The sequence below is a fragment of the Rhodnius prolixus genome, unplaced genomic scaffold (assembly GCF_049639745.1).
Source record: "Rhodnius prolixus isolate KJV_2025 unplaced genomic scaffold, Rpr scaffold_9, whole genome shotgun sequence".
NCBI lineage: Eukaryota > Metazoa > Arthropoda > Insecta > Hemiptera > Reduviidae > Rhodnius > Rhodnius prolixus.
Genome location: NW_027411604.1, coordinates 5,978,955 through 5,998,185, shown reverse-complemented (window position 1 = coordinate 5,998,185; position 19,231 = coordinate 5,978,955). Strand labels below are relative to the sequence as shown.

Genomic DNA, 19,231 nt, shown 5'->3' with positions numbered 1-19,231 from the left:
ATTTGTAGTCGCTTGTACTAGCCAGGTACATACGTATTCCCAGGTATTCTCCCGTTCCCTAACAATATTTACACATAGAGAGAACAATTTATTAAAGTATGTCACACGTGAACATGGAAACATTTTAATTAAAAATATTTTGTATCAAAACTTTTAATTGTTCCTGTGGGAGAATAAGTGGGAGACAACAACATCAACAACAACAAAAAGTGATGGACATTATACGACATAGCTTGGCCTTTTGTTTTACAGAAATATTTCAGCGAATAAAGTAAAATCCATACAAATTCCAGAGTAACTTCCCTATTCTGGGTTCAGAAATCGAAACTCCACAACTGGCCTCGACTCACTTGACTACTTGATCTTGACATTGAGCAAGCCTTTGGCATGATGGGGATTCTGTATAATCTGATAATTTTGTCATTTTCCGGTACGTTTATTAAAAAAAAAAAAAAATACTTGACGTAACGCAGTTTCCAAATTTAGATGTAGTGCAAGTCATTTCCCAGCTTTCTTAGGATAGTATGCTTGATCCTCTGCTTTTATTTCCTTAGCAATAAAACAATTTGTTGCACTGTAAACCTCTTTGTGGAAAACTAACGGCATAGTTAGAAGGCTAAAACAGTGGATGCAAAGAAATTGAGTTATTTCCATTATTGGAAAAATCTAAAACTGTAGCAATCTTGTTTAAGAAAAACAGAGGCCGGTGGTTTTTAAAGACAAAGCGTTTAGGTGGACAGAGACAATGGAATGGACATCAATGGGGTAACTTGCACGTATTTTAAGTGCATTTCACGTAAAAGAAAAAAGATGCGATTCTGTGCAAAATTAATTAACGCATAAATCAAGTGAGCACGTTGGTGACTGAAAATTAAACTCACTTATCAGCTATTAAATATTAATCAAAATTCCTCCCCAAGATAATACCCAATCAAATCTGTTTTTGTTTTTTGTTAGCTGAAATATTTGGGAAATAAATTGCACCGAAAATCCCGTAGAAATAGTTATAAACCCCTTTTAGCTGGATAACCAAGGGCACGCAAAACGGTGAACTTTCCCTCATGATTTTTCACCTTCAAATGAAAAATAAATGATCACCGAGATATTTACCAGAAGAATGTGCTCTGAGGACGTTGCAGTACATGGAAGTACGACGACTTGAAAGTAACCAATTGATTGTTTAAAGTTTGTAAAAGTACAGAAATCCTAGAGACAGGATTGGTGGGATAATAAATAAATTCATGCTTGTGTGCGAAAAAAATAAAAAGATATTAAGTTAAATTGTTCCTGGTTAAAGGGGGGTTTTCACTGCCTACTTCCTGCAGGAAACCATCACGGTACCTAAACGAAATATAAGAATAGGATGAAAAAAATAATTGCCATTTCAGTCGTGATACATTTATTCTGCCGAGCTTTCGACCTAGGGACCAGGTCACATCTTCAGGGCTAGTTTACAAAGTAATATTTTACATTATAGGGTTAGTGTGTCTTCTGTTTTGTCTGTTCATGGACTCCGTGTGAGTCCATGACTTGTGAGTCCGTTAAACAGACAAAACAGAAGACACACCAACCCTTTAATGATGTAAAAACGAGGGTCGTTTGAAAAGTCCGTGCAAAAATAAAAACTACTTAATTTTTTGGGGTAAACCTTTTTTATTTTTCAACATAGTCTCCTTTTAGGCTTATACACTTCGTCCAACGCTGCTCTAGTTTGTTGATCCCTTCCGAATAATAGGATTTGCCCAAGTCTGCAAAATAGCCATTCGTTTCTGCAATCACCCGCCTCGTTTGAATAAAATCTTTTTCCCGCCAGCCATTTCTTCATATTGGGGAACAAATAGTAGTCCGAGGGAGCCAAGTCTGGAGAATAGGGGGGATGTGAAACGAGTTGGAACCCTGTTTCCATTAATTTTGCGACCACAACTGCTGAGGTGTGAGCTGGTGCGTTGTCGTGATGGAAAAGGACTTTTTTGTGGGCCAATCGTGGGTGTTTTTCTTGCAGCTCGGTTTTCAAACGGTCCAATAACGATGAATAATATGCACCTGTAATAGTTTTACCCATTTCCAGATAGTCGATGAGGATTATTCCTTGCGAATCCCAAAAGACAGTCGCCATAATCTATCCGACCAAAGGAACGGTCTTCGCCTTTTTTGGCGCAGATTCCCCCTTGGTAACCCATTGTTTAGATTGTTCTTTGGTCTCAGGAGTGTAGTGATGTATCCATGTTTCATCCACAGTGACGAAACAGCTGCAAAACGTCCTTGCAACAACACTTCACACGATTTAAAATCACTCGACTTCCTCGATTCAAACGAATGCCTAACACAAAGAAATAGACCGATCTGGCTGAAACTTGGTGTGTGTTCTTCCAAGAGATGCTACTAACTAAACATAACCTCGATACGCGCCAGTGGTGCTATCTCTCTGACTTTGCACGGACTTTTCAAACGACCCTCGTATATTGTAAACTAGCCCTGAAGATGACCCTAGTCCCTAGGTCGAAAGCTCGGCAGAATAAATGTATAACGACTGAAACTTGGCATTTATTTTTTCATCCTACTGAAACTATGAATCAGTCACGAAATATAAGAAGTTTAAACTTCATAACACTTGAAATATCCCAATCAAAAATAAAGACTACCGTCTACAAAACTTCTTCAGTCCCCAAATTGGGATATCTCCAGTAAATACCAACAAGATAGAAAATTTAAAACAGTTGCAATACTTACTTTACATAATAATAATAAGCGATAATAAACAAAGTATTCAACATAGTATGATAATATCCATTTTACACGCTAAACAATTTCACACACGATTATCCAGTCCAATAAATTCCAGAATTCCAAAACTAGTAAACAGAAATTCGTAGTATTAAGTTATGGAATGAATTTTCGAAAAAAAAATACACAGTCACATATTTCCATATGTGAATAGAGGAATTTACTATTTCAGTAATGCTGATTTAAAATTGTGACAGTTACAGAATAACAGCTGACATTAAACTACGAAATATTAATCTCTGTATTTAGAGGTGATTTTAAAATTTATGAGGAGGGAAACGGCGAGGGTTAGTTATCTAATTTTTGTGTAGAATACTTAATTATTTTGCCTTTCTAGATAAATTAATGCATATTAAAATCTTGATTACACTATTCCTTATCAATAGTTCAAATCTAAATATACCGGAAACAGATACTTTACATGCCACGTTTAAGAATCAAGAAAGAGATCGTGTATTTCTGAAAATATTTACAAAAAAAAAAAAAAGAACTGAAAAATGTCTTTTAGTTTATAAATAATTGAGTACATTTTGCTGAGATAAAAACTCAAAGTCGTGGATTTGAGTTATGGCCACACTTAGATATTCTTATTTCTATTGGTACTGTGATAAGTACCCAAATTGTACAGAAGATAGCAATGATCTCAGGTATTGATATATCTCAAATTTAGAAGGAGACAGACAATTATAATGTTGCGTCATTAATATCATCGTGATAAGCCCGTGATAAGCTATGGGAACTTTATTTTGCATTAGCGGAATATTAAGTCCACGTAGTGATTCAAACAGGCAAAAGTATAATAATGCTTCCACAAAGCTTAGCTGTTTACTCACATAGAAGGAGCTTGAAAACAAAAATTGAAACAAAAACAAGGTTTAAGGCAAACGAGAAGATGGAGTTAATAAATAAATAAAATATAATCTAAAATACGTAAATGATTTCAGAAGATATTCCCAAATAACTTCCCCCAAAATGGGGGTAAGATATTCCAGATTTGAATAGCTCCCATTAATAAACCGATATAGCTATTGACATTAATGGCTGACTCAAATACAAGCCACTAAATTAGACACTACCCAAGGCAAACGTATTAATTTATGTTGATATTAATTAACGTATTAGCATTAAAGCATAATTGGGAAAGGGTAGTAATTAATAACAAAATGATTAATGTATTTAAAGATCAATAATTAATAATTGTTTGCATTGATTTTGATTTAAAGTTTTGAGGGGGGAAAATGATTCAATTTCTCTTCAAATTTTGGAATTTTGGCCAAACTATTCAAATTAAGGAAGACGGAAAAATGAAGACATCATTTTAGAAAGAGGGGACGACTGTGGAGTCCAGAATCTGTCAGAAATACCATTAGTGTTTTGATTTGAGAAGAGGGAGCCCAGCTTAATACGTTGTTAAATTATTCTTAGCCCCAGTTTTCTGCTGGCTCTAACTTTACTATGCGAAAAGACCTCACGCACCTGTTAGTTCAATTTCCCAAATTGCTGCACTATGCAGTACATAATGCTCTAGAAAACTGATTAGATTATCCAGCAACCTGAGGGCAATAAGTTTTTGCTTCAGAACAGTAGGAGTTAATAATCCAATAAATTTATCTCCAGATTCTTTATTTCCTGTTTGGGAGAACCATCCTTTTCCGATAAGAACCAATAAGTGAACTCAAATCAATGAATTTCATATTCAGAATTTATAAATTGAAGAAAATCTACAATAATCTACATTTAAACAATGATAAGATGGAGTTTATGGATGGATGAAATGTATATGTATGTCAACATACAACATATCCCATTGTCTTATGCGATTCAATGTTTCATGTATACAGTGCACAATATAATACGCTTTTCATGGTGACACAGATATCCATACAAAGTGCCATAATGTCTTACACTCAAATGCACTTTAATGAACCTCCAACAATCCAAAGTAAGTTCCCAACAAATACAGAGATTTAAATTAGAATAACAGCAATATGACAACCATTTCAAATTTAATGTTTTCACATGCACACAAATATCCAGCATAAAAACAAGAATTTAAGTTCGGTTCTTGGTTACTAGTAAAAATAATAATAAAATAAAATTTTAGCACTAAAGATTAATTTTTCAAGAATACCTTTGTGAAAATGACATCAAACTATTTATTCAGATATTTCAAAGATGGATCCTCAAATTAGGGAGTTGGGAATATTTTAAGGAAAGTATGTGCTGCTTTATTTCTGGGGACCACCCAGGCTCTTCTGGGGGAACCCACAGGAAAAGAGAAAAGAACCGTAGATAGGAGTATCCAGTACTCTAGCACCAAGCAGTCAAAAGCCCCAATTCCTCTTTAGGGAATACATAACCCGCGCCAAGGCACTCCATGGAACTCTGGAGAATTCAATGACAAAGGGGAGAGCCTGAATATTGGGATAACCGCTCTTTAGTGCCTAGACTAACCTTCTACAAAGAGGGTGCATATCCTTCCCTTTAGGATGGAAACATAGTGGACCGGCGAGCAAAGCGGCGATGATAGCGAAGTGCAAAGCGGCGAAAACAAACACACAAGTTAACTGTATGGGACCGCGCATAGTGGAGAGCAAAGCGAAGATAGAGCAACGCTATCTATAGAGAGTGTTTGTTTACCGCCGCTTTGCTCTTCGCTATCATCGCCGCTCCACTATGTTTCCAGCTTTACACGGGGGCTACGCAGGCTTTTTTTTTAGGGAAGTGAAATGCCCTCCTAACTCAAGCGAAATACCCAGTAGTGGTCACCCAATGCTTCAAAGTTCTCCGATTCTGACAAGAACACCTCTGTAACAACCATCATCAACACGGGCTAGGAAAGTGTTGGGATGAGCTGCAGGAATATCTCACTTCACTCTTCCGCCAAACATCTTTTCCGGATGGAGGATATACCCATATCCCCAAATGTTCTTTCAGATCTTTCAACAAATGACTTAGATTAAAAAAAAAAAAGAAGGAATAACTCTCTTTACTTTAGATTGAGATTGCAAAAGCGAATTCAAGGAAACCGCAATTTGAATAGACTTTCAAAATCAGACGGCCATGCATCCCAAACGAACTAAACTAGATCAAATATCGTTAAAGTTCTGGCAAGAGGAATAGGGAATAAGGGGAATGTTCCATTTCTATACTTCAGTATAAATGTACAGAGCGTTTCCTATTATATTCGGCCAGGAGAACAGCGGTGGCAGTAGCAGCTCTTTCACTTTGTGATGGAAAATCTATACATTTCCATCGTGGTGTGCGCGCGAGTACGCTCCAGTGGAAATACCAACCAAGTCGGCACTTTTCCGACCCTGGCTCTAGGACTCGAGACTTCCTAAGTTTGATCGTGACTTTTCTTACTTATATTTTCATTTCTTTCTTTTTTTTTTTTTGTTTTGTTCCATTGTTTGCCAATCTTGGTAAAGTTCAATAATCAGGGCGGCTTATTGGAAATGTTTTTTTAATGAGAAAGGAAAAAACAAAATGAATTTATTGAAATCGTCGTAACAAAAATTGATTTACAGTTTCCAATTTAAGGACTAGGGTCATTGGCCTTTTGTTTTTAGCACATCTCCTACCAGAATCTCTTGCTTTTTAAAGAGAACGATAGGCTCAGAGAAGATCTAATTATCAGGGTGTTCCTCCAATGTGTGCGCGTCCAGCACCTCCCTTTGTATAGTGTGGCAAGTGAAGAGAAAACCGATCTGTTATATCCTTGTCTAATAGCGCTACAATCGGCGGTATGAAACCTCTGGTATTTAGGGCACCAGAAAAGCGAATACATTTTGTTGCACAGATAATTAGTGAGAAAACCCTGGATTTAGAAAGTAAAAAAATGGAGAAATACTTCAAAAGTTCTAGACATGGCTTGAAAGAATTTTATATCTGCTTTTTCTTCGTCCTCTCCTATCAGCAAGTTCAATCCACTTTACCAATGGAAGAGGTTCATCCTTGAGGTTCTATTTCTTCATCTTTAATGTTCTAAGGTCCCCTAAAATTGCTGCAGAATGCGTTTTCACTTTTCTATATATCTGCATTTATCTTTCTTACATGGATCATCTTTCTTTTATTTTTAAATGATGACGCATACCCTGTATGAACTTAGAACAACTTTGAATGAACTTCTTCAAGCAATAAATCGTCCAAAATAAAAGAATTACGTTTCAGCAATGGGCTGTATTTATAGTACGATTAAAAATATCTAAGTTAGACTGTAACATTCTTTAATCAAACATTTAGCAAAATAAATATAGATTAGATTAGACTAGGGCGGCCTCAAGGCCTACGCCACTGCGACCCCTTTGGATCTATTGTGGCTCCCCTCACTCTAAAGCTCATCCCTCCCAGACCTGTCCTTTTAATCAGACTCTTAATGCTGGAGAGCGACTCTTGGGTAAAGCTCCTCAGGCCTTGGTTTTTCCTCCCCGAGAAGTAACATCCTTAGCCACACGAGTCCCTTACACTGACACAACACGTGCAGTGCCGTTTCCTCCTATTCCTGACAGAACCTACAGAGGCTATAATATAAATATAAACAAAATTGCAGTTTATAGCAACGCCCTCTCTCTGAGCGCTAGTTTTCAGGAGTTGGCAGAATAAGACTTGGAAGAGGATCTGCCTCACAATCTTTAATCTAAAATCTGGTCAAGCGTCTGGATTCTTAAAGATGGTAATGTATAGTGGAGGCTAGTTATGTAGGACGTTCAAGATGTAGATGACTTTACACACTGGTTGCCTTAGGCAAGATTATGAACGATATTCTGAGGAAAGAAAGCTTTTTTGGAAGCCCTAGTTCACAGATGGAGGAGTGGCAATAACGTTAACCTGCAAGATTATGGCCTAAATATTCTAACAACTAACCCCTGCCTATAAACAAGCGACGAACTAATTTAAACAATTTGCTTTTTACATTTGTTCAACTAACCTCTCTGGATTTTATTTTTAAGAGATTAAATTAAATACAAGTCCACCCTCTTAATAACAAAACAAACATTAGTTACATTCAGTTACTGGATCGTGTAGAAGGAGTGAGAGGATCTGAATTGAGTATGAGTTCCAAAAAAAAAAAGGCATCAACCATGTGCAGAGAGAACCCCGCCCCTTTCCACTGTTCAACTTCCATCTCTGGAAGCAGCAGCACATCTCGTTTCCAAAACTGTTATATATCATGATAGTGGAGAACAGGCAATGCAAGAGGAGCGTGGTGTTAGTAGGTGGATCGGAAGGTCGGGGAGGAACGTTCCTATACTCCGGGAGCTCTGCTCCAGGACCTAATGGAATATACATTAGCCATGAAGCACTGACCCTGTATGCTTGGTCCAGGCTACTGCTGCTGGACAACATCTGCTTGCTCACTCTTCCTGTAACATCCAATCCTACCATATACATTTCATTCCCTAACCCACGTACCTCTGCACATACACACACATCCAGTTTTATCCCTGGAAAAACTGATCGCAACACTAATTATCCAAATTGATTGAAAATAAATCATATTAGAAAAACCATCAAATTTCTGTTAACCAACAAAATATTGTTAAAGAAATTCCCATTAATCTTAACTTGCCAAAACCAATAAAAAAACAAAGCAAACTCAAATATACTTAAAAGAAAAACTTAGCAATTTTATTTTTTAATCATATAAAAACATTAATATTTTAAATATACATCGATTTTGTGAAAAATCGATCGATATTTGATCAGAAGAGGTTCCATACAATAGGTTTTATATTTTAAATATCTTGGGGGTGGTGCTCATTGCCAGCCGTAAGGAATGAGCGAATAATTTCAGCTGGAAGGCCCCATTTGCAAAAGTGGAGGCTCCAAAAAAAAAGATGAAAATGATGGGATACTGCTCGACTTGCCAGCCATTCCTGTTAAAAGGAAACGAATCTTTGGATAACTAAAGAGTAAGATCAAAGTGACAACTGAAATGAGTATTTTTCGAGGCAATGACAGTGTTTAGGAATTCTATCTATAGTAGACCCTGGTAGAGATTTATTAAAAGTGCTACTTGAGTGATTTAAGCAGATGAAACCCAGAGAGTTACCGCGCAGAGAGTTTAAGGCAAGGACCCCTCGGGCAGAAAGCCGAGAAAAAGAAGAAGGATTACCTAGAGGAAAATGTCGGCTGAATTTTAGGCAAAAAGGAAAAAAAAGAAGAGAAAGATGGATTACTGCAAGAACTAAAGACTAAGAATAGAGATGAACGACCGGCCTTGACGACAAAACTCAAGCATAGAGGTTCACAAAAGGCAAAAAAGTAGTACTGTATTCAAGAGAATGTAAACGAGGATGATGATCGACATTTTAAGAGTCGTAAGACTGAGTAGATTACACTTGGTCGAACATTCCACCGATTTTAGTCGAGAAAAATGGTAAATGAGGGTAGATGGTGTAGCTTGAGACGCAACAAATCTGCTTGGACCACATTTAGAGGAAGACAGCGGACACCAGGATCACCCTATGGGAATTGCTAGACCTGGTTTGGGTTTAGATTATGCTCCCTAGATAGATAAATAAATAATTAATATTTATTTTACAAAATATTTCGGATAAAACACAGTTTCAATTTGCATATTTCTTCTTTTTTTTTTTAAATATTTTTATCATACAACCTCCCACTCTATATTTTTGGCATGTTGATTCATGTAGCCCACAAGCCGTCCTTTAGAGAGTGAAACCTGACAGCGTATATTGAATTTCATTCAAAATCTATTCAGTTCACTTTTCAGACTGAAACCTATTTCAGAATGGCAGGCGCAAACCAAGCGAAAAACTTTTTATGAAGAAGTCTCATCAAAAACTATGTGAACACTCTCAAATAGGAGTTTCTGTTTTTTTGCTTTTTACTGCTTGATTGGCTGCACAAATTGTTTTCGAGTATTTTTCGGCCATTTGGAGAGCGTTTATCTTCTCTCTTACTTTTTTCTTAGTGGCCTTTTCTCCCATTCCAAGTCTTAGTATCGTCTCCTTACTGCCATGAGAACTTCGCTCAGAGTAAAGTAAAAAAGTAATGTCTACATAATTTCAGACAGGCTTTACTTTCAAATTCCAAACAATCTTTACTGTAAATCTCTCATATTAACCATTAAAGGTATAGACCGGGGAATATAGCCTAGTACCGCAATACATCTTAGCTTTGCGGGTCTAGGCATCTAACCGCTCGGCTACCGTGGTGATTAGCAAACATACATTACTGTAAATTTCTCATATTAACCATTAAAGGTATAGACCAGGGAATATAGCCTAGTACCGCAATACATCTTAGCTTTGCGGGTCTCGCCTCTAACCGCTCGGCTATAGTGGCGACTAGCAAACATACTTTACTATAAATTTCTCATATTAACCATTAAAGGTACAGACCGGGGATATAGCCTAGTCCCGCAATACATCTTAGCTTTGCGGGTCTAGCCTCTAACCGCTCGGCTACCGGCGCGACTAGCAAACATACTTTACTATAAATTTCTCATATTAACCATTAAAGGTATAGACCAGGGAATATAGCCTAGTACCGCAATACATCTTAGCTTTGCGGGTCTAGCCTCTAACCGCTCGGCTAGAGGACCCGCAAAGCTAAGATGTATTGCGGTACTAGGCTATATTCCCCGGTCTATACCTTTAATGGTTAATATGAGAAATTTGCAGTAAAGTATGTTTGCTAGTCGACTCCGCCCACGATACCTAATTGGTAGTTGGACGTAGGATTACTTTACTTTACTTTTTTTATAGAATTTAAATTATCTTTTTAGCAGTTTTCAGCACACGTTCTATTTTTATATAAAATGGTTGCAAGGAATACGTAAATTAAAACTATTTCAAAAAAATAAATAAAAATAGACCGAGCTTATCGAAATATATTTAAATATAAATCATAAAATGTCATTAAGGATCCATGGTGTAGGGTGCCTAACAGATTGCAACACATGTGGGGGGGGGTCCTAACAGGAAACCCATGAGTTCGGCAAGACAGGGGTCACATCGCTTCAGTCACTGACTCTGGGTTTGTTGGTTTTTTCTGTTTTTACTGTTTAAATGGGATATAACTTAGACCGAGTTCAATGGGAAGGGGTGGCAACGGGTGGAGCAAAAAAAGAGGGGGCAAGTATCATCACGGTGGGTTTCCATGGGAGAGAGCTTTATAAGCTACATAAAGTGTTTTTCTTTTTTCTTTTTATAATTTTCTCTCTTTTCAAAAAAAGGAAAGTTTAATGGGGAAACATGAAGCTGTAATTTATTAAGCCTAACAATGTAACAGGGCACGAGTGAATGTAATAACGGGACGACTCTTTGTTCAGGATGGTCCCGATTCTGGATGGACCATCCAAAAATTAAAAAGTAAAATACATAAAAAAAACATTTTGTACAAAAAAAATCACTTTTTATCTGCAATGTTTGCAGTAAAGGGCAAATTTCTGTGTGTGTGTGTGTGTGTATATATTATATATACGTATATATACAAGGAAATTTCAAAAAACACACACACACACAGACAAGCTAAATACCAACCATGCACCATTACCATTACATTACCTTATCGATAATTATTTAATTATGGTAATTACTGTTAATGATAAAAACGTTATCTGCAGTGTCCACATGATGCACCAGAGACTCTGGCGACAGTCAACTCAAATAGCTGATTTAAATAATTAATTTTAAAAAATTTACCTTCATTAAATTTTTTTTTAGTAATTATTTATTTATTTATTTTTTAATCTGAATAAAATTATAGATAAATTTAATAATTTATTTTTAAAAGGAATCTTTTAAGTCACCTTAATGCGTATAACAAAACTTATTTGTTTTCTGTTATGGAAATTGTCTTTAATGCTTGACTATGCGACAAAACTTGAGGTCAGAGTGTTTACAAATCAATTGGCCAATTATATGCGGTAGAGATCAATATTAAATTGATAATCTGTTTAATCAAGTCCTAGTCGCCACGATAGCCGAGCGGTTAGAGGCTAGACCCGCAAAGCTAAGATGTATTGCGGTACTAGGCTATATTCCCCGGTCTATACTTTTAATGGTTAATATGAGAAATTTGCAGTAAAGTATGTTTGCTAGTCAGTCGCCACGGTAGCCGAGCGGTTAGAGGCTACACCCGCAAAGCTAAGATGTATTGCGGTACTAGGCTATATTCCCCGATCTATACCTATAATGGTTAATATGAGAAATTTACAGTAAAGTATGTTTGCTAGTCGCCACGGTAGCCGAGCGGTTAGAGGCTAGACCCGCAAAGCTAAGATGTATTGCGGTACTAGGCTATATTCCCCGGTCTATACCAATAATGGTTAATTTGAGAAATTAGCAGTAAAATATGATTATAATTAAAAATGTTTTAATTGAATTAGTTAAAATTTAATTTCTAATAATAAAAAATGAAAGAGAAGAGAATCCGTCAATACATCAAATTAATAAATACAAACACTGGTAGCCCTTTCTAATTAAAAGGCAAAATGAATTAATTAAATTTTTCCCTTTGTCATTTACAAAAACATAAACCAAATTATCCAATACAAAATAAGATGAAAAGAAAATGTATCAACCAAATAATTTAAATATCGTATCTTATTATCAGGACAAATTTAAATTAATTATACGAAGCAATAAATTTCAGTAGAACAAAGTTGTTACAAATTCTGTAGTTCAAAAAACTCTAAATTTATTTGTGATTCATTATTTATAATTATATTTAATCTTTGCAGGGAGAATTTATCGAACTGTCTATATTGTTTTTTTAAATTAATTGATTTTAGTTGGAGTGAACAGTAAGATCATTTATCGTGTCCATAAAAAGTCTGAAAGCCCTCTCACCAAAACAGTTTTAAATTTGTATTTAGATAATCGAAACCCACAGAATACAGTCAAGACAAATATTCTGTAGGGTGTAACGTTAATCGAATAACGTAATTAAAATGTAATCTCTGTTTTAGTAGTAACATTACGGATCAAATCTTCAATTTGATTCATTTGAGATTATTTGAGAAATTCCTAATTAACCTTTTGGTTTAAACATTGATAGGGTGTCCAGGGCCGGAATTAGATGAAAAGAGGCCCTAAGCTATTCCACTTATGAGGCCCTTTCACCTTCTATTTTTAAGTTTTTAAATTACATGAGAGATAATAAAATACATCAATACTGTGATGTATATCAATACGTTAAATGAAACATGTTGTTATTGGTACTGTTTTTAGAAATAGTGTAATTTTAATTTTGCTAACAATTTGAATGTAGGCCCCTATTGATCTTGAGGCCCTAGGCTGAAGCCTAGTTAGCCTATAGGAAAATCCGGCCCTGAAGGTGTCCTAATTGAAATATGTATCACAACTTATTTGGTAACCACTAAACTGAATTGGTAGTGGGGGAAAGGCAATCGTCCCAGAACATACTTATTTCTACTCTAATGACTGTAGCAGACAGGGGCAGTTCATTTAAGACTACAAAGGCTAGCCTTTCGACTATCTTGAATTCTTGATAAATAATCGAATTATCCCAGGCTTATTTTGAATTCAATTGTTTACTTACAGCATTAGTGGTGCAATTATTAATTTTAATAGTTTAGATGAGGCATTACAACAATATTTTTGTTTTTAAATTTAATTTAGCAACAGTTTAATCTCTGAGATTTGTTTTGTCACTTTGAGAAATATGATTAAAAATAATAACTAAACTCATACATAAAGAAAATTGTAGTAAATTAAATTTTAATCTGTTTGTTATGTTGATATCCTCCCGGAAGGGGTGTGAGATGAATGTTTTGGAGGAAGACAATGTTGACATGATTTTCACATAGCGGCTTCACCACCAGAAAAGGGCTTAATATCAAGCGATACGATGCGCTAGTAAATCCTAAAGATGCATGACTGGTCACGTCATCAGAAGTTCTCCCCTCCGTAGCTAAAGCCAGCCACCGCAACTACGTCATTGTCTCTGTTTAAATTTTTTTTTTGTTAACGAGAAGTTAGAGTGTGCTGTACAGAGAGACGTACGGCCGTGAGCAACAGGGTTGGCGTGTGCCTAAGCATGTTTGGGTAGACAAAGGGGCCAAAAGCTTGTTGTTTTTTTTGGGGGGGTTAATACTGTTACCAGAATTACTCTCCCATATGTCAACTTTTACACTAAAAGGTAACATTCTAACCAGCTGACATTTAACAGTTTTGCCAACTTTGGTTGGTTTACTTGGACATAATGGATTAAGGTATTTTTATTAATATGTTTTATGCACTTAGAGGATTAAATTGAAACTTTTTCATATTTATTACCTTCACATTTTTTTGTATTTTTGTACCACTTTTAACTATGTGACGTGACATCGTCTAACGACAAATTATTCTGATAAACGTACCCTTAGAAATATTAAATCTTTCACTGCTTTAACCAGCATTTCACTTCGGTCATTTGTGTGAATATCCTAAGTTCCCGATTCTGCTATTTTACGTCAAATAGGGATCTCAAGCTTCAACGTTAACAGCAAAACACCAACAGCCAGAGACAATTAATTTTCAGTTAAAGGGGACGAGGGAAGTATGGGGGGTAAAACGGTCTTACCCAAAGTTGCAACTCTCGAGCATTTACAAACTTTAAACATGACTAGCAGATAGAGAGGGTGGATCGGACGAGGGATGTTGGCAAGCTGAGCCTCTGGACTGGAGATATAGTCTGTTACTGGAGGAGATGACTAGAACAGAGGCAGTACTGGAGAGGCTGAGAAGTTAAACTAAAGGGGGGGGGGTTAACAGTGGAGTGTGGCGTGCGCACTACCCTATGGGATATAGAGTGAATAGAAACAAAACTATTCAACCCTCACAACTGGCCACAACGTAGAAGGAGAGACTCTCTAGAGTTGCCAGTTCCAAGCGCTGGAAAGCCATGAGCCCAGAAACAAACGCAATGTGGCAGTAACATTATTGTTAGAGGCACGTTTACCATTTGGGGTTAGTGTAACGGAGGGAGGACAGGGTAAGGAAGGAGTTGGTGCGGTGTGTGCACACGGCATTGTGTCTGGCAGAGTTGGCTGAGAGTTTACCAGAAGGAAGTTCCAAGTAGTAGTGGTGGGTTTGGCCAAAACCCAGCCGTCCATATTAAATTACTGGAATTGTTGGTAATTACTGTCTAAAGAGAGAGAAGCAGTGAAATGGATTCCCATAGAGATAGGAAATGAGTGAGGTAAAATTTAGTTGAAATATTATAAACTATGAACTTACCGGACCGAACTGTTCGAAGTAGTTTTTGACATCCTCCAAGGTAGTCGGCGCTGACAGTCCTCCAACGAAGATTTTCTTTGTCCTAGTGACCATCTGTAAGAATGAAATAATATTATTATTCAAAACTTAAAGAAAAATCATAATATTAGTTAATTTCATTAATTAAGACGTGTCAACATTTTAGGTTATTGCTACAGCGATTTTCCAGTACACCGTTGGCCTCTAGACATGGTTTTCCTCGTTATAATATCCATCACCAGACCTCCTAAGAAGAAAATCTAAAAAAACAGGCAGCGAATCTTTCAACTCGATGCGCAGGAGCTTAATCGGACTAATTTTCCCCCAAGTAACCAAATAATGGATGAAAACAAGAAAAGTGTGCACCTTACTTGGTTAAAGATGTGCCTTGATAATATTTACGGAGATAATACTTTCATTTCGATTGATTTTGTTTAACATTGAAATGTTTCGAGTTTTGTATTGGGCTTCGAGTTTGTCTTTAGACATAACTTGAGTTTTTTTCGCTGATAGCTAAGCCATTATAACGGACCTTTGACTTGCAACACATTTAATTTTTTTCACGTGTGAATTATTGGTAAAAGTAAGGCGCCAGGGTAGCCGGAGGCGAGACCTGCAATGCTAAGATGTATTGTTGGTTAAGTGGGTTCGATTCCCGGTCTTAGGCCTTGGATTTTATTTAATGGTTAATAAAAGATATTTACAGTAAAGGACGTTTGCTAGTCGCCTCCGTCCACGACACCTAATTGGTGGTAGCTGGACGTTAAGCCCCGCCTGAAAAAGTAGGCGATTACTTTACTTTACTTTTTTTTTTTTAATACTTTCATTTCCAAGTTTCGGACATAGTAGTCTTAGAAAAAACTTCCAATTTCTTGCCCCAAAACGAGCTACCTACCTAACTTTACAACCATCAATGAAGGAGAATGTATCTTTTCTCAGAGAATTGTAATTTCCAACAGACGGTACCAAACCTTTCTATTAAGACTTCCGCGAAGGTAAAACTGGATTTGAATTAACATCCATCTTTAATTTTTGGGGCTTCTTCTTTTGAACAACTTGGCGAGGTATTGGCGAAAAGGGGTGACCTTAGATTGTCGAGGTGGAGAACAACTTCTGAAGAACAACTTAGTTCTTTTCATCTAGTGGTGCACCCATCTTCAGCATAACCCGTCTTCAGCTTCCCGAGTGTGATTATCCTAACCCTACTTCCAAGAGCAAGAAGCCTGGTTTAGTTACACAGTTGCAGGATGATACCCTAACTAGAATATTTACAGTTTCTTGTGGGGATTCTACCGCTTCCGCCACTAGAAGCTTCTTTAAAGCTTCCAGGAGACTTGTTTCGTCATGAATGTACGGCTCAAAAGATCTATTTTGGTCGTAGTGCAAATATAAATCCGTTCAAAAAAAAAAAAAAAACGATTGCTAGAACGGCCCTATTCCGAAGTATGATTACATCTCTGGTTTAGTAAAAAAAGAATTGAATTCCTGTGTAGCGAATATTAGTTATAATGAGTTAAAGATCAAGTCGTGAAAATGCTAGCTCTTAATGAACTGAAAACTCTCTATCGAGCGGGACAAAATGGAAAACAATATTTAGTTTGCTGAATCTTGAAAAAAAAATTGTGAAACTTCGCTCTAAAATGCGTATTTCTATTGAAAATCCCAATTCGAAAAATCATAATATTTCCATCAGTTTAGAGGAGATAAGGGAAAATAAATAGTATATCTATTTTATTTTTTATTTTAGATGATAAAGGAAGATACATTATTATGATTGGTTGAAAACGATTTCACTCCAAATTACCTTCATGTCTCTCGCAGCTGGTCGGTAAATCAGCTGATGGGAAAATCAGCTATAACCTACCCCTCTCCATCCAGGGGAACTGTCCCGTCCTGTCAACTCTGTCCCAATGTTAGTCATTCTTTTTTCGTTTTATATTATATTTATCTGGCTACTGTACTGATATATACATCGCGATGAATGTACATGGGGGGGTTAGAGGTATGTTGTCTAAATAATATTTAATCTGTACATAATATTTATGTATGCTTAACACTATGACAAACACAAGAGATACATTGTACATGGTAAATAATATCTCTAAATGGCGCATCATACAGGGAAAACAACATTTTATAATGGCTACCGTACCACTCACGTGAAATAAGAAGTGTTATCTCACTTTATTTTTTTTATTTATTCGCAATATATAAGATGTAAGACGCAACCTAATCAAAATTTGGGAAGCTAAAAAAGACGCTTTTCAGTGACGCACTTTAGCTCACCTAGATATTATTTTACAGATTGACACTATAAGAAAATTCACTGCAGAAAACTGAAAGAAAAACAACAAATTATAGCAGGAAAAGTTAAACAAAGAAAATCCAACCGATTTTCTACAAGTCTAGTTTCCCCAGTTTTAATTCGTATTAAATTTTTTGTTGGGCTAATATTGCTCTCAAAATAGACAACTTTTGATCACAGTCTGACATCAGCCAAGCACAAACTTCCCTACAAAAGTGTTGCAAAACCGAAAAATGTTAAAAATAAGATGCAGACTAGTTTTAAGACAAGACAACTGCTTCTTACTTCATTATTTTGATATCTTTCGCATTATTATTTGATTTTAAGTATCTTTATCAGTGGTCCAGCCAATATTTAGAGAAATACTCGTATAACTGATTATATGTGGAGGTGATAAAATGAAGCCTACATTATTACCTGAAAGTGATTCCTAACCTTCTGTTGTAAAACCTTTGTAAATCCTTTCAACCAGCTGTCTCACACGTACCAGAGTTGTTTTACGAATTTTATAAGAAAGAAAAACAATAGAAATTTTACTTCTTTTTGTGACCATTTCAACCAATAAAACGTTTAACCATTTAATAATTTAGTCGTTTTGCGTGGGATTCACTAAACTGCATCTACCAAAATACAGTTAGTGCAGCGAAATTACGGCTGGCTGGCGGAAGAATGAAGTGAGAGGGAGGCATTAGTTATGAAATAGTGACCGCACAAGCCCGGTAGGCAGGCGCTCTTTGTGTCTGCGTATGTAATACGAGCCGTATGTGCGGTTTGCGCTCAGGTACGGGCAAGTGTTATGGGATACACTCAGGTGGTGGTTATCCCAGGGTTTAATGGACGACCCGTACGGGACCAATTAGTAGCCGCTACCCAGTTCTCTGTAGCAACGGGTGGAAAACTGCTTGTGCCAGTATCCCCTCATTCTAACTACCCATTAAAACTACACTCATGCTAAAATACCATGCAATTTTATATATGTAGGCACAATAATAAAAATAAACATTGAAAAAAAAAAACTTAAGGGAATCCTTCCTAAAATATATACTAAACGTTCCTTAAATTACTACAAACATAATTACTGTTTTGTCATTTATTTTTATGTCAAAAACTTTCACCGGAGATAAGAAACTTGCTTGATCGTCATTTAGATCATTTGTCTTCTTTTGGAAAAGTTTATAGTTTATCTAAGAAAATAGCAATAAATTTACAAGACACATCTTCAAATTGTTATTTCCGTTTCGCCAACTAGATCAGGAAATTATTGCGACTGGATTCAATTTTCTACTTCGAGTTTCCACGGCAGTAAAAGGAAATCCTTATAGTCCAGTTTACCGGAGTTCACTTTGTCCTAAAACGTGGAGTAGAGAAGGTCCCTTTGTCATCCAAAGTTAAGCTGAGGGACTTGACGTGGTTAGACCGTGGGATCAGAAATTGGTCTAACGTTTAGTCAAAGAGTGTGACATTAGTTGGTATTTATTTTAAGGTTATTGGCGCCCGAAGCTTTTTTCAGTGCACTGCCGGCCTCCGGACAGTGTTCTCTCGTTACAGACAACATTGTCCATCACCGGGCAGTGAGCTGTAAGAAGCTCCTAGGAAGAGAAAATCTAAGGGTCAGCAATTAGTTGGTGTATTCTTTGATTTTTTTCCATTTAGTGCAGCATTTAGTTTGTCTGTCGGTAAAGTAAGTCTGGTTATTGATAGTATCGATTTTTTCCAGAATGTCGCGTACAAAGTCTAAGCCATCAGCGTAAAAGGCACAATTGATATGGTTTAGGGAGGAGTTGGTGTTAATGCATCTGATGAATGAAATATAGAAAAACCCAAACTATTGGCTTTTTATCATCTCATACTGTTTACAAGCACGTAGGGAGGAAGTGGATTAGCCACTTCTTCAGGGATCTTGGCGTCC

At 36.5% G+C, this 19,231-nt stretch overlaps 1 protein-coding gene across 13 annotated transcripts in view; it reads right to left on the bottom strand.

Moving 5' to 3' along the window:
* Rbp6 (RNA-binding protein 6) overlaps positions 1–19,231 on the bottom strand; it is a 1,109,038-nt gene that overhangs the window by 378,301 nt on the left and 711,506 nt on the right. For all 13 annotated transcript variants that reach the window (XM_074128249.1, XM_074128251.1, XM_074128246.1 and 10 more), the window contains one exon: positions 15,000–15,092. In XM_074128249.1, the coding sequence (XP_073984350.1) occupies positions 15,000–15,092 (93 nt within the window). The remainder of the gene's footprint in view (positions 1–14,999; positions 15,093–19,231) is intronic.